Raw genomic sequence first — 15,439 nt, 5'->3', positions numbered from 1 at the left:
TTCAGCCAGTTCCCGCCGCCTCCTTGCCCAGCCTTATACTGTTACAGTGGTGCCAAAACACAGGAGGGAGGAGGGATAAGCTGTCGCGGAGTCCTCGCCACTGCCGTCTGCCCATAGGAGCAGCCACGGCCGTCTGCCTGGGCATGGAATGGTCGCTGCCGGCTGCCTAGAGCTGGAGGAACTGCTGGCATCCGCCGAGAAGGGGAGGAGTGGTTCCGTCTGCCAGGGGTCAGAGCGAGCTGTTGTCTGCCAGAGAGGAGGAGCGGTTGAGGACCGGGCGACGGCGTGTCCGGAAACCAGCAGGCAAGCTTTCTCTCTCTCTGTGTCTCTCGCTTGCCCTTTCCCTCTCCCCACACCACCCCTCATCTCTCCCCCAGTTTCACAGGAGGCGGGGTGGAACACTGGCTGACAGTACGGCCGGAAGGGCAGCGACTCCCCTCCAGAGATGAGTGGGGGGGTAGTTAGTCAGGCCGATGGCACCATGGCCTGAATCGGGCGGGGGAGGTGTGCATGGCCGGGTTGTGAGTGTACACGGCTGGCGCTGAATCAGCTGATCAGCGGGAGAGCGAGATAAAGGGGAGCCGGAGATGCCAGTTCGAGAGAGAGAGGCATGCGGCCGCGTTGTGTGTGTGTCCTTATGTTTTATGATGGTTTAAGTTTATGTTTACCATTAAAATTTATGTTGACTGTTCAGCTGGTTCCTGCCTCCTCCTTGCCCATCCTTATACTGTTACAGTGGTGACGAAACCCAGGAGGGAGGAGGGATGTGCTGTCGCGGAGTCCTCGCCACTGCCATCCGCTAGGGGAGCAGCCGCGGCCATCTGCCTGGGGACGGAGGGGTTGCTGCTGGCCGCCGAGAGCCGGAGGAACTGCTGCCGTACACCGAAGAAGGGGAGGAGCTGTTCCATCCGCCAGGGGCCGGAGGACTCACTGCCGTACACTGGGGAGGAGCGAGCTAGTGTCTGCCAGAGGGTGGAGGAGCAGTTGAGGACCGGGCGACAGTGCGTCTGGGAGCCAGCGAGCAAGTTCTCTCTCTCCTCGCTTCCTCTGTGTCTCCGCTCACCCTTTTCCTCTCCCCACGCCTCCTCCCGTCTCTCCCCCAGGTTCCCAGGAGGCCGGAGGCTCGCTGCTGTCCATCGGGGGAGGAGCGACCTGGCGTCCGCCAGAGGGTGGAGGAGCGATTGAGGTCCGGGCTACAGCACGTCCGGGAGCTGGCAAGCAAGTTCTCCTCACTTTCTACCACACTGACTACCACACCTGGAGTCGCAAGTTCGAATCCAGAGTGTGCTGAGTGACTCCAGTCAAGCTTCCTTAGCAACCAATTGAGTTGCTAGGGTGGGTAGAGTCATGTTGGGTTAACCTCCTCGTGGTCACTATAATGTGGTTCTCGCTCTCAGTGGGGCGCCTGGTGAGTTGTGCATGGATGCCGCAGAGAATAGTGTGAGCCTCCACACGTGCTAGGTCTCCGCGGTAACGCACTCAACAAACCACGAGATAAGATGCGTGGATTGACTGTCTCAGATGTGGAGGCAACTGAGATTCGTCCTCCGCCACCCGGATTGTCACTACACCACCACGAGGACTTAAGAGTGCATTGGGAATTGGGCATGCCAAATTAGGGAGAAAAGGGGAGAAAAAAATAAATAAATACGAGCTTGGTCCAAACGAATTGCCGAACCTCGCTGCTATTTTTAACAGTGGGAAAATATATCAGACACAGTGATATACATATTAAATAATGTACATTAAGACAAAACACCAAGTAAATGATAAAATATGAGGCATCAGGACATTATATAACTATTCTAAAAAGAAAGAATCTGTTTACAGCGTCTACATTATTTACTACATATTTGCAATGAATTTAGTGTTTTTGTGCAAGAAAAGTAAAAGAGCACAGGAATACACTCGAGTCTTTAGTTTATGAACATTTATAATCCATGCGCATATATTATAAGCAGGCTTTCAAAAGCAGACTGGGTTTATGTTTGCAGTACCAATGGTTAATGAACTGCAACTATTTTGTTTTTCTACAGTAACACTTTTTAGTGATTCACACACTTGAACAGAAAAGCAAAACATATATTCATAAAATCAACTATAATCCCCATTATTCCCTTTCCCCCTCCCAATCCCCAACCCCACCCTGACCCTCAACAATATCCCTGTGGTCACAACTTGAGTTACACACTCACACACAAAAAAGAAAAATATATTTTTAAAAAATTATAATAAATCACACACATTTAAAACACACATTTAAAATTGCACATCTCTCTCCACAGCCCCACCCTGAGAGCACTCCAAAAAGGCCACATAGCAGCCCTATTTTTTATTAAAAGAATTTAAGTTGCCTAGCCTTCTACATCTCCTCAAATTCACTTTCTCCCATAATCTCTTGAGAGAAGTCGAAGCTCCATCCCCCAGACTCTGAATTAACAGGGAGTAATACACTGATGCCTCATGACCTTTTCCAAAAGCAGTAATCACCACTCCCAGAGTATCTTCCGCTTTACGGGGGTGTATGCTTCTCCCAAAAATAGAACAGAGCAGGTGGCGCAGCTGTAAATACCTAAAAAATTGAGGCCTGGGAATCCCAAAATGTTGAACCATATTTCATATAGGTCACCGAGCGTATTAACCTCCCTCACAATCCACTCTGTCCAGCAGAAAGGGGACTTATTAATACATAATTTTGGGTTCAGCCATATGCTCGAAGCAACATTTAAATAAATGTCTGAATTAAACACTCTGGACACTTTTGTCCATACCGAGTGCAAATGCGAGATAACGGGGTGTAACTTAACTTCTCCGGTTAGTTTGATAGAAAGGCTTGTAATAGCGAAATAGGGGCAAGAACTTCCTGTTCAATACAAAACCAGGGAGGGGCTCTCTCAGGTGGAAGCGACCAATGAGCCAAATGTCTGAGACCGAATGCATAATAATAATAAAAAATCTTGGGTAGGACTAGCTCACCTTTGTCAATCAGCCTATGTAACTTATTGAAGTGTAATCTGGGACGTTTACCATTCCAAATGAAAGACTTTGCTATGCTATCAAATTGCTTGAAATAAGAGAGGGGGACATCTATAGGGAGAGATTGTGGCAGGTAGTTGAATTTTGGAATACTGTTCATTTTAATAACATTAACCTTCCCAGTCATAGATAAATGTAATGAAGCCCACCTGCTTACATCACTCGAAAACCTTTTTATTAAAGGGTCAAAATTAACTCTAACTAATTCATGCAAATTTGCTGGGAATAAAATGGCCAAATATTTAATGCCCTGTTTGGGCCACTGGAAAGCGTCCAGCTGAAAAGCCGTTACCAGGCAGTACGCTGTCAGAGTCAAAGCTTCGGATTTAGACCAATTCACTCTGTATCCAGAGAATTTAGTCAAGGAATGAATAATTCTGTGGAGGCAAGGCACAGATCTAGTAGGGTCGGAAACAAATAATAAAATATAATCTGCGTAAAGTAAAAGCTTAAGTGCCACACCTCCTGCCACCACCCCTGGAAAATCATCCTCCTTTCTTATCGCGGCTGCTAATGGTTCCAGGGCAAGACAGAACAATAATGGGGAAAGAGGGCAACCCTGCCGGGTGCCCCTATCCAGAGTAAAATAATCTGAAATTAATCCATTTGTTTGTATGGCCGCTACCGGGTGTCTATAAAATAACTTAATCCATCCAATAAAAGTATTCCCAAACCCATATATTTCCAAAATCTTAAAAACATAATCCCATTCTACCATATCAAACACCTTTTCGGTGTCAAGTGAGATGGCAGTGACCAGAGTCTGATCATTCGCCACTGACCACATGATATTGATGAAACACCTAATGTTATCAGAAGAGCTACGGCCCGAATAAACCCCACCTGATCTATATGTATAAGAGATGACATAACTTTACTTAATCGTTTAGCCAAAATTGTTGACAATATTTTAACGTCTAGCTGGATCAGGGAAGTTGGATGTAACTTTTACGCTTGCTTGGATCTTTGTCATTTTTAAGAATCAGACTGATCCGGGCTGGTGTCTTGGTTGGCGGAAGCTTTCCATTCTTTAATGATTCCGTATAAACTTCTAGCAAAAGTGGAGCCAGTTCTGTAGCATAAGATCTAAAAAAATCAGCAGCAAAGCCGTCTGGCCCCGGAGCCTTGCCTGTAGGCAAGGCCTTAATTACCTCGCCAAGCTCCTTCAAGGTTATCTCAGAATCAAGAGAATTTTTTTGCTCAGTCATTAGTTTAGGAAGTTCTAATGGTTCCATAAAGTTTCTAATATCTTCATCAGTAGATGAAGATGTGGAACTATAGAGATCAAGAAAGAATTATTTAAAAGCATTATTAATATCAATGGCCGAGGTAAATATTTCACCACCAAATATTTTTATCACTGAGAGAATGGTAAAAAAGACACTCTCTGTTTTATATATCTAGCTAGACGTTTCCCTACCTTGTCCCCCAACTCAAAGTATGACTGTCTTGCCCTGAATAGCTAAAACTCCACCTTCCGTGACAAAATTGTATTCTATCTGTATTTCAATCGGGTCAATTCCCTGAGGTCATTAGACGACATTTGGCGCTTCAGCTCTGCCACGGCACTTTTAATATTCCCTTCCAATTCCACGAGTTCTTGTGCTTTGGATTTTTTGGTGAATGAGGCATACTGTATGATCCGGCCCCTAAGAACTGCCTTAAGTGCCTCCGAAGCCACGCCCACAGAGCATACTGAGGACCAGTTGGTCTCCATATAGACATTAATTTCAGTCTTTAGCATTTGTTGGAATTCAGGATTTTGCTAAAGACTATATGATTTCTTTTTCTCCATATGTGGCAACACCTCTAAACACACCAGGGCGTGATCTGAGACTAAAATGTTTCTAAATGAGCAATCAACAACAGATGAAATGAGGGACTTAGATATATATAAAAAATATATATTCTAGAGTAAATCTTATGGACTGATGAAAACAATTTATAGTCCCTACCAGATGGGTTCAAAAGTCACCAAATATCTGTAAGACCAAGATTTTTACACATCCTGTGAAGCATCAATGTTGCTCTAGGGGGCTTGCACACTTTTGCTTCACTATGATCAAGGACTGAGTCCATTAAAAGATTAAAGTCTCCTCCCAATATTATATCATGAGGGGTGCCAGCGGCTTGCAACATCCCTTCAAGATCTATAAAAAAGCCCTGATCATCAATGTTAGGTGCATAAATATTAGCCAAAATAAGACTTTGTCCCTGAATTTCAGCTAAAACAATAACGACTCTTCCTAATTTATCTTTACTCTGTTTGAGACATTTGAATTGTAGATGTTTACTTACTTATAAGCGTAATGACTCCCCTGCTCTTACTCGAGCCGGCACTATTATAAACATGCCCACCCCATATCTTTCCAAATTTTTCAGCTTCCTGCGGATAAAGGTGCGTTTCTTGAAGAAACACTATATCATATTTCTTACGATTAAGAAGAAAAATAACCTTCTTTTTATGGCTTGTGGCAGGATGTACACAGCTGTGATAATGACCGCTGTGAATTCCCTCGGTAGCCAGAATGGTCGACACAGAAGCATGAGTAATTCCAGATCAGGAGAGCAGAAAGACTTGATAGAATGTACGTTCCTCTGATCACACCAGGATTTGTTGATCATAAAACATACACCACCACCTCTGCTTTTACCTGAGAGGTCTTTCACTCTGTCCGCTCAGTGCACAGAGAACCCCACAGGATCGATGGCTGAGTCTGGAATCTCCGCAGACATCCAAGTTTCTGTAAGGCAGATAATGCAGCAGTCCCTCGTCTCTTGTTGGAAAGAGATCCGCGCTCTCAGCTCGCAGAGCTTGTTGTCCAGAGACTGAACATTTGCCAGTAGAATGCTGGGTAGCGGGGGTCAGTTTGCGCAACGTCTTAGTCTGATGAGAACGCTGGCTCTCCTTCCCCTTTTCCGGCTATGTTTCCATGGCCGGGCTACCCAGACATAGGGCTCCGCTGTCGTGTTTGTAAACAGCGGGTTGGCATTGAGGTATTTAAAATCCAGTTTTTGGTGTGCTATTGCAGAACTAATGTCGAAAATTATTTGTCTATTGTAGACAATAAGGCAGACAACATCCAAGACAAAAAAACATAAGAATTCTAGATAAAACAAACAAAAAACTGCAACTCCAGCCACTAGGCGAAACCAGCACAAAAAAAACAAAAAACAAAGAGCGTGCAGATTTCTCAAACATTCAATCGAATGTTTGGTGAGCCGGTCCACTCGGCTGCAACATGAGTGCAAGCAAATGACTTTCTCCAATGGCTTTGCAAGAAATACAAAACAAACTCCAGCCAACAGGTGGAATAAGCACAAAGAGCGTGTAGATTCATCCACCAAACTGTCCTGAAGGTGTGACGCTCCACAAAACAAACTCCAGCCAACAGATGTACCAAGCACAAAGAGCGTGCAGATTCATCCATAATACTGTCCTGAAGGTGTGTTACTCTACAAAATAAACTCAATCCGCTAGGTGGAACCAGCACAAAAAGAGTGCGCAGATTCTTCAAACAGTCAAGCGAATGTTCAGTGAGACGGTCCCACTCGGTTGCAACGTGAGCACAAGACGACCCACTCACTCAATTGACTTTATGAAGGACATCGCTTGCTGTGTGCATGCAAATGTTTTACGGCCATCCTTAGCATCTATTCTCAATTTGGCTGGGAATATCAGTGCAAAAGTGATCTTCCGTTGACGAAAAAGTTTCTTGCATTCCTTGAATCGATCACATTTCCCTCTTGTCGGATTCGCAAAATCTGGGATCAAGAAAATGCTGTGGTTCTTCCAAGAAAGCCTTACTTTACTCCTTGCCTCGCGTTAACACCAGATCTTCACTGGATGATCTCAGAAATTTGTCCAGAATTGATCGGGGCCTGTCTCCCTCCATGGATCTCCAAGCAGGAACCCTGTGAGCTCGCTCAATTTCCAGCTTATTGCCTGCTATGTCGAGCAGATTCGGAAAGAGGAATTTCCAGGAATTTCACCACATCCTGTCCCTCTTCGCCCTCAGGAATTCCAATGATTCAGACATTATTCCACAGGCTACGGTTCTCCATGTCCTCCAACTTCTCCCAGACACGCTCCAAATCCACCTTTGTCGCTAGCGGATTAGCAGAAAATTCCCTCTCCGATGACTCCAGGTAATCGATCCTTTTCTCAACATCCCCCACTCTTGTAACCACATCAGTGAACTTCGCCTCCATGGCAGTGATCCATCGATGTATCATAATATGATCCTCCAAATTAGCAACTACCTTCGTCAGCATTGCCGATATGTTCAGCATCTCTCGCCGCATTTCCCGCACCTCTCTGACTAAACTGACTCCCAGGCTCGTGGCCTGCTCGGGAGCGTCAACTTGAGCAAGTAAGTGTCTTTTAATGTCTTCAGAGCCCGAGGATTTTGAATTCTTTGACATATTGTCCTGCTAGAACAGTTATGGAACTCATGTTATGGAGTGTATCGAATCTCACCGTTTATGTCATTAAAAGTGTTAAAACTAGCAAAGTGCGCAGAGCACACAGTTCACATGTCCGATCCTCGCATGGCGTCACGTGACTCGCAGCTATTTATTTTTAAGCATATAATTTTCAGGGGTGTTTATTAGCTGCACATCCAAAGCGAGTGTTTGCCAGTTGATTAGCACCACCAATGCGCTGGATTGAGCAGCTGCAGCAACTCTGGAAAAATGACAAAAGTTCTTATCTCAATGGTCAGTCAGTTTTCATCACAGTCTGAGGGAAAAAAAAAATCAGACCACTCTCCGTAAAAAAAAACATCGGATTGTCGGAGGATGGTTTGTCGGACCCGATGTGAATAGCGCCATAGGAATCCACTGTTCCAATTCAAAAACTTGTTCGAAACAAACAGTCACACCGAAAAAACAGACTTGGTGTAAATAGACCTTAAAGGTGAATTGTGTCATTTCTGCGGCACCAGAACGGAATTACAAAAATGAACATTGTTTGAATGGGTTTCTAGAACACTCCCCTTGTTTGCCATTGGTCAGACAAATAGTCCCACCTCACACTTTGCCAATGTTGCTGTGTCAGGCTGATCAAGACACTCAAACAAATTAAGTAATATTCTGATAGCGCTACAGTGTTAACATTTTTGGGGGAATCAGTCTACTCACAGTTGCTGCTGTAGCCTGGCTTTCACAATCAAAGCTTGATGATTTGGCTTCTTTTAAACTATTTTTGATGGCAAAGAAGAACAAAACAAACTTATTTGATTATTTTTGTCTGAAACATGAATTATTTGAATGTTCATTCGAATGAACTAAATCTGTTAATTACCCATAGATACTGTTAATGGCTAATGAAGTACAGTATAAAGTATAATAAATATTTTTATTTTTAAGAGTTTTTAGAAAGGTGATCAGTCAGGAACGATGTTGACTGGTGCTGCCTGTAAGATTAATAGAAAAATAATCACTTGAAAAAGGTGTCTAATGTCTTTTGTCATGTTTTGAGTAAAGGCAATCTTTTGTTCAACATGATCACATGGGAAGTCAGCATGCTGTTTCAGAAAGTTCCAGTACCCTAGGATTGACAACAGTATGCCGACTCACTGACATGCCCTTTCTCCCATCAGACATATTTGGAACGATTCAACAACAATTACTTTCCGTTGTAATACGACTGGTAGTGCGATAAGGAGGTTGCATTTTTATCCGTAACATTGCACTAATGGTTAGGGTTAGATTTGGGTTTTGGTTGGGGGATAGATAAAATAAAATAAGCATTTCTCTTCACTGTTTTACACTGTTCAGCTGAAAACAGTTATTTTTAAAAATGGCTTCTGGCGACCTCTCCTGGATATAAATGGATGTCACACTTGTTTATATGCTCTGAAACACTTACCGCTTTAGCCTCTAGGGGCAGCGTTTTCAAATTCGGTCAACGTATACCGATTTCGGCTAAAGAAAAATCGGCACACACTTGCTGATTTTTATGTGAGATCCGGCTGCTTTTGTTTAGGATTTATGTATTAACTCTTACTGCTTGTTGTATCGTGAAAGTAAAGGCATGGCTGTGATCAAGCGGTAGAATCAGGCTGCACGTCACGAGAGTCATGCTGATATTTAGTTCAACAGCATGATTACAAGTGTGATATTACTTAATTGTCTCTGCATATTAGGCCAGGATATGAGAAAGTATTTCAATATTACTTCATCTTTAACAACTAGTGATGAAGATGGCAGATTAATTAGCCACTTTGAGATTTTCTGCATTGGCCAACAACTGTGCCCACTTGGTTCATTAACAGAAGTGGCCACTGAAAAACCCATATTGGTTGACCACTTTTAAGCATAAATTTCAAATATGGGCTGAAATTAAATGTAAAAAAAAAAAAAAAAAAAAATATACTTACTCTAACCACACTGAAGTCGAGTTTGGTCTCTTGAGCGCACTGTAGAATGAGCTGAAAGCAGCTCTTGCTCTGATTGGTCATGCCATTCTCATAGTAGCGCTCCAGGATTCTCTGTTGCTCAGCAGTAAACACTGATCGTAAGTTCATCTGTCAAATGACACCATATTATACAAAGACATAAAAATATTATGGATTGTGGCAGAAGCACTGTATCAAGATCACTGTATACTCTGTATCCTACTGTAACCCATATTGATAAGACAACACTTCAGGTTCAAGACAAATTACACTAGTTGATGTACATTGTTGTGTATTAAAAAAAAACCCAATAATATCAGCTCAACCCTTTCGCTTTGTTTTCACAATCCAAATGAATGCAAAACAAATAGGCCTATTGTATTAAACAATTTTACATCCCCACTTTTTTCAAAACTATATGGTATGTGATGTGAATAGCGGTGTAGTCAGTTTTCAATGAATATAAAGTTGTTATATGCACAGATTATAAACACTGGACAATGAACATGAAGTTCATTAGCTGTTAATGTTTCATTAGACACTGGTGCTCATACTCACAGTATGAATGCTCCTCTTCTCCAGCCATTTTTCCATCCCTCTGCAGAACGCTGTGAGACACCAGATGACACCTCACCACTGGATGAGCGACTAGTTCACACTCACCATACGGCACAGGAGCAACTGCAGTGTGTCAGTTTATTCACACAAGCATTCAGCCTTCATGTGACTGCTCTCATGAGATGTCTTCAAGAAGAATCAGACTGTTTTTAGGATGATGTCAACAACCTCCAGAGCTTCTCTTTGTCAGATTACACCCCTCAGGTCTGAAAGAGTCCACATGAGAAGGTAGTTCTTAAGAAACTGTTATAATACTATTATTATTAATATGGCTACCATGGTTTAAAAAAAAATTTTTTAAAAAAGGAAAAAAATGCATGGACTGCCATTATATACAGAGTTTATTAAAGAATTGTTACTACGTAGAAAAAAAGAAAAGAAAAAAAAACATTAATTGATTTAAGTACATCTGAAGTGGGGAATTTGTGATTTAAACCTGCATTCTTCTGAGCTAGAAATCAGACTTGACTTTCATCACAGTAAATCTCAAGTGAAGTCTGAATTTCGTTCAAAACAGTTGATCACAGTTTCTTTGTAACATTTATAGAGTTAAAACAATGTAATTATGAATATATGTCCCATGTCTATCAATGTGCTCATGTAATTCAGTATTTTTGGTGTTTGTTGTGATGTTTGCTATAGTCACTGTTAATAGTCAGCTAAAAAAACAGTCTCCATCCAGCGCCATTACTACAACACACACATACACTCACACACATCTACACATTCACTATTCTCACCACACACAATAACATTACTGCATGAACAGGGCACCACAAACAACTCGGTTATTTGATTTATTTCAACCTGACATCATGTGAATGCTTTAAATATTCTGGATGTTCATTGCAGAGGTCTGCTTTTAAAATTGTATCACATAATAGACTCACGCTTGTGCATTAAATCGAAATAATAACATCTGTAGCAAATTGAAATGGACATACAGTCGGACCCGGTTCATCGTGAAAGTAAAACTGGACGTCACGTTCGCGAGTTGAATGAGAAGCGTCATGTAACTGAGGTACGGCGAGTAAAAACATGGTGAAGTGAAGAATCGATGACGCGCGCGCAGTGCTCGAGACAGGCCCTGGAGGCCACGCGCGAGCCAGATCCACCTAGCGAAACTTTTTGATTTTTGCATCGCGCGTGAACAGATGCTGCTGTAAATGCACGAGCACAACACTGCCGTCTCCGCGAGCGGGTATTTCTGTGGTGGAGTATATTAAATGGCATACCTTCTTTATGCGGACATCAACGGCCACTGGAATTCAGCATATTTCTTGACGAATCCCCTAGCTAGACAATGAAATCAAAACGTCCGATCATCAATTCTAATCATGATCGTGACGTCAGCGGTGACAGGAGCCAATGGAGGTGTAGCATCATCGCTGTGACACTGTGAGCCCCGCCCACCCCATACTGTGTGTGAGGGGGGCACAGGAATCAAAGACCAATGACTATGAAGATTACAGAGGTCATTTTGGTCAAGTTACATGTCACTGGAGATGAAAATAATATTCTGTTTTATCAAAATGTACAATATAGTTATTATGTGTTAAACCAAATAATTTAAAGAGGCCCTATTATGCTTTTGGGGATTTTACCTTTCTTTTAGTGTGAAATATAGCTCTTTGTGCATGTAAAAGGTCTGGTACAAAGCACAAAGTCCACGCAAAAGGGAGTTATTCTCTCCCACAGAACACACTGCTCAAGAACTACAAGAAACAGGCTGTTTGTAGTCCAACCATATCGTCCGTAAAGTATCTACATCACTTTGTAATACATTTGCATAATGTACGCCTAAGGGCTACTTTGGCCCGCCCTCAAACAAACGTAGTTATAGCAGAGGCTAGGGTGAGTTGGGTTAGTGTTGTCGCCATGTCGAGAAGATGCTGTTTTCTTCACTGCGAAAGCAAAACCTCTTTGTTTGGACTTCCAAAGGCAGACGAATTGAAGAATCAGTGGTTCATATTTATTTTAATTATTTAGCAGTATGAAAACATCGGGTGACACAATGCAAGAAGCAGACGTGTGAGCGACGAGCTCTGCACACTTTGCTAAATTTTTGATTATTTTCATGTTATAATTTGGTGAAATTTGATACACCCAGTTACACATTTGCTCTTTGAGGCAAAACATGGCAAAGAAGTCAAAATCCTCGGGCTCTGGAGACATTAAAAGACACTTACGTGTTCAGGATGAAAGCCCCGACAGGCTTACAGACCGAGGACTCGATTTGGATGGTGCGGCAGGAGAGGTGATCCAGCGTCAGTTGTCCAACATGTTGGTAATGTTGACGAAGGTTCTTGCTGACTTGGAGGATCTCGTTGTAATATGTCGATCGATTACGGCGATGGAAATAAAATTCTCTGAGATAGTTACAAGAGTGTCAGAAACACTTACATCAGAAAAAGATCACTTTTGCTCTGATGTTCCCTGCCAAACTGAGAATAGAAACGAAGGTCGGTCGCAAAGTATTTATATGTCCCAAACAGGCAATGTCTTTTATTGAATCAATGACTGAGTAAACTGCGTTGGCTCCGCCGAGCGGCTGGAGCCTATTTTGTGGATTAACACTTTTCCTTAAAGAAACTTTTGCATTGATGAAAGATTACTTTTGCATTGAAGTTCCTGGACAGTTTGAGAATGGACACTATGGATGACCACAAAATATCTACATGCTCACACAAAGGATGTCTTTTATAAAGTTGATGGATTGTGTAAGTCATGGTATATAAGTTTATGCGGCCTCCGAGTGAATTGACTCGACCATCCGGGGAACCGGGATGCCGGTTTTGTTTCTTTTTGTATTGGTTCCGCCTAGCGGATGGAGCTTGTTCTATTGAATAACACTCCTTTGGAACAGCTGTGGATTAATCTGTTCGTTCTTCATGCTTATTCCTCCTGCTGGTTGTAGTTTGTTTTGTTTTGTATTTTTACAGGACACTGGAATGATTACATCATCCACTGAACTCATAACAGCTGGCTCACTGAACATTCGTCTGTCTGTCCAAGGAATCTGAATGGTTTTATATCGGCTGAAATTTGTTTTGTGGAAGATCACACCTTTGAGACAGTTCTGTGAATGAATCTACACGTTCTTTGTGTTCATTCTTCCTGTTTGCTGGGTTTATTTTACAAAGTATTTTCTGTTATGTAATTTTGCCTCAAATTTGTGAGGCAAAATTGAGCAATCCGATGGCAAAGTTGTCGTGGGGGCTCGTGGGCGTTCATGGTCCTTTTGAGTTTAGAGGGATTGTCGCCGGTTGGCGCTGTTGTGTGCGGGGTTAATGCGCACATTATTCTTTTTTCTGTTTGTTTTGTTTTGGGGGAAATTCGGGGTTTGATTGTTTCACTAACGGTGAATGTGGTCTGTATAACTTTGTTTTTGACACACAATTTATTTTTTCTACTATATCAAAATGTCATATGATAATATGAGTGGATTGTCTCTCTCCACATGGAATGTGAATGGGTTGGGGCACCCCATAAAAAGAAGGAAGGTTATTACTTTTCTTAAACGTAAGAAATATGATATAGTGTTTCTTCAAGAAACACATTTCTACCCGCAGGAAGCTGAAAATTTTGGGAAGATATGGAGTGGACATGTTTTTTTAGTGCTGGCTCAAGTAAGAGCAAGGGAGTCATTATATTGGTAAATAAACAGCTACAATTCAAATGTCTCAAACAGATTAAAGATAACAGATACAAACAGATACAGTCTTACAGATATTTGGAGCCTTTTGAACCCATCCGGTAGGGACTATACATTTTTTTCATCAGTGCATAATATAGTAGTCTCAGATCACACTCTGGTGAGTTTAGAGGTGTTGCCATATACAGAGAAAAATAAATCACATAGTTGGCGCCTTAATGTGTCCCTTTTGCAAAATCCTGATTTCCAACAAATGTTAAAGACTGAAATCAATGTTTATATGGAGACCAACCTGGTCCTCAGTATCCTCTGTGGGTGTGGCTTGGGAGGCACTTAAGGTGGTTCTTAGGGGTCGGATCATACAGTATGCTCATTCATCAAAAAATCCAAAGCACAAGAACTTGTGGAGTTGGAAGGAAATATTAAAGTGCAGAGGCAGAGCTGAAGCGCTGTATGTTAGCTGATGGCCTCAGAGAATTGACACGATTGAAATATAGATATAATACTGTTTTGTCGCGGAAAGTGGAGTTTTGGTTATTCAGGGCAAGACAGTCATACTTTGAGTCGGGTGACAAAGCAGGGAAGCTTTTGGCTAGATATATAAAGCAGAGAGAGTCTATACCATTCCCTCAGTGAAATTTGCTGGTGGTGAAATTTTTACTTCAGCCAGTGATATTAATAATGCCTTTAAAGAATTCTTTATTGATCTTTATAGTTCCACGTCTTCGTCTACTGATGAAGATATTAGAAACTTTGTGGAACCATTAGATCTTCCTAAACTGACGATTGAGCAAAAAAACTCTCTTGATTCTGAGATAACCCTGGAGGAGCTTGATGAGGTAATTAAGTCCCTACCTACTGGCAAGGCCAGATGGTTCAGAATTGTTTAGATCCTTTGCTACAGAACTGGCTTCACTTTTGTTAGAAGTTTATACTGAATCATTAAAGAATGGAAAGCTTCCTCCAACCATGACAAAAGCCCGGATCAGTCTGATTCTTAAAAAGGACAAAGATCCAAGCGAGTGTAAAAGTTACCGTCCAATCTCCCTGATCCAACTAGATGTAAAAATATTGTCAAAAATTTTGGCTAATCGATTAAGTAAAGTTATGACATCACTTATACATATAGATCAGGTGGTATTTATTCGGGGCCGTAGCTCTTCTGATAACATCAGGCGTCTCATCAATATCATGTGGTCAGTAGCGAATGATCAATCTCCGATCGCTGCCATCTCACTTGACGCCAAAAAGAAGTTTGATATGGTAGAATGGGATTATCTTTTTAAGATTTTGGAAATGTATGGGTTCGGGAGTACATTTAGTGGTTGGATTAAGTTACTTTATAGACACCCTGTAGCAGCGGTACAAACAAATCGATTAATTTCAGATTATTTAACTCTGAATAGGGGCACTCAGCAGGGCTGCCCTCTTTCCCCATTATTGTTCTGTCTTGCCCTGGAACCATTAGCAGCCGCGATAAGAAAGTAGGATGATTTTCCAGGAGTGGTTGTGGGAGGTGTGGCGCATAAGCTTCTGCTTTACGCAGATGATATTTTATTATTTGTCTCTGAACCTACTAGATCTATGCCTTGCCTCCACAGAATTATTAATTCCTTTTCCAAGTTCTCAGGATACAAAGTCAATTGGTCTAAATCCGAAGCTTTGGCTCTGACAGATTTTATTCCCAGCAAATTTGTCTGATTTAGTTTTTGTTAATTTTGACCGTGTA

General features: G+C 42.0%; 1 protein-coding gene across 6 annotated transcripts in view; it reads right to left on the bottom strand.

Annotated features, from left to right (window-relative positions):
• LOC127418145 (highly divergent homeobox-like) overlaps positions 1–11,391 on the bottom strand; it is a 40,911-nt gene extending 29,520 nt beyond the window's left edge. For 4 of the 6 annotated variants that reach the window (XM_051658558.1, XM_051658561.1, XM_051658562.1 and 1 more), the window contains exons 1-3: positions 11,000–11,127; positions 9,996–10,261; positions 9,420–9,566 (exon numbers count right to left, since the gene is read on the bottom strand). In XM_051658558.1, the coding sequence (XP_051514518.1) occupies positions 9,420–9,566; positions 9,996–10,031 (183 nt within the window). In that variant the 5' untranslated portion in view covers positions 10,032–10,261; positions 11,000–11,127. Of the gene's footprint in view, positions 1–9,419; positions 9,567–9,995; positions 10,262–10,945; positions 11,128–11,290 lie in introns of those variants that run through there. The other 2 variants (XM_051658559.1, XM_051658560.1) reach the window with 2 other exon arrangements.
• Between the last annotated feature and the right edge of the window lie 4,048 nt (positions 11,392–15,439).

This window comes from Myxocyprinus asiaticus, chromosome 27, assembly GCF_019703515.2.
Source record: "Myxocyprinus asiaticus isolate MX2 ecotype Aquarium Trade chromosome 27, UBuf_Myxa_2, whole genome shotgun sequence".
In the NCBI taxonomy this organism is placed as follows: Eukaryota; Metazoa; Chordata; class Actinopteri; order Cypriniformes; family Catostomidae; genus Myxocyprinus; species Myxocyprinus asiaticus.
Note: the sequence above shows the minus strand (reverse complement) of the source record. Positions and strands in the feature narration are given on the sequence as shown.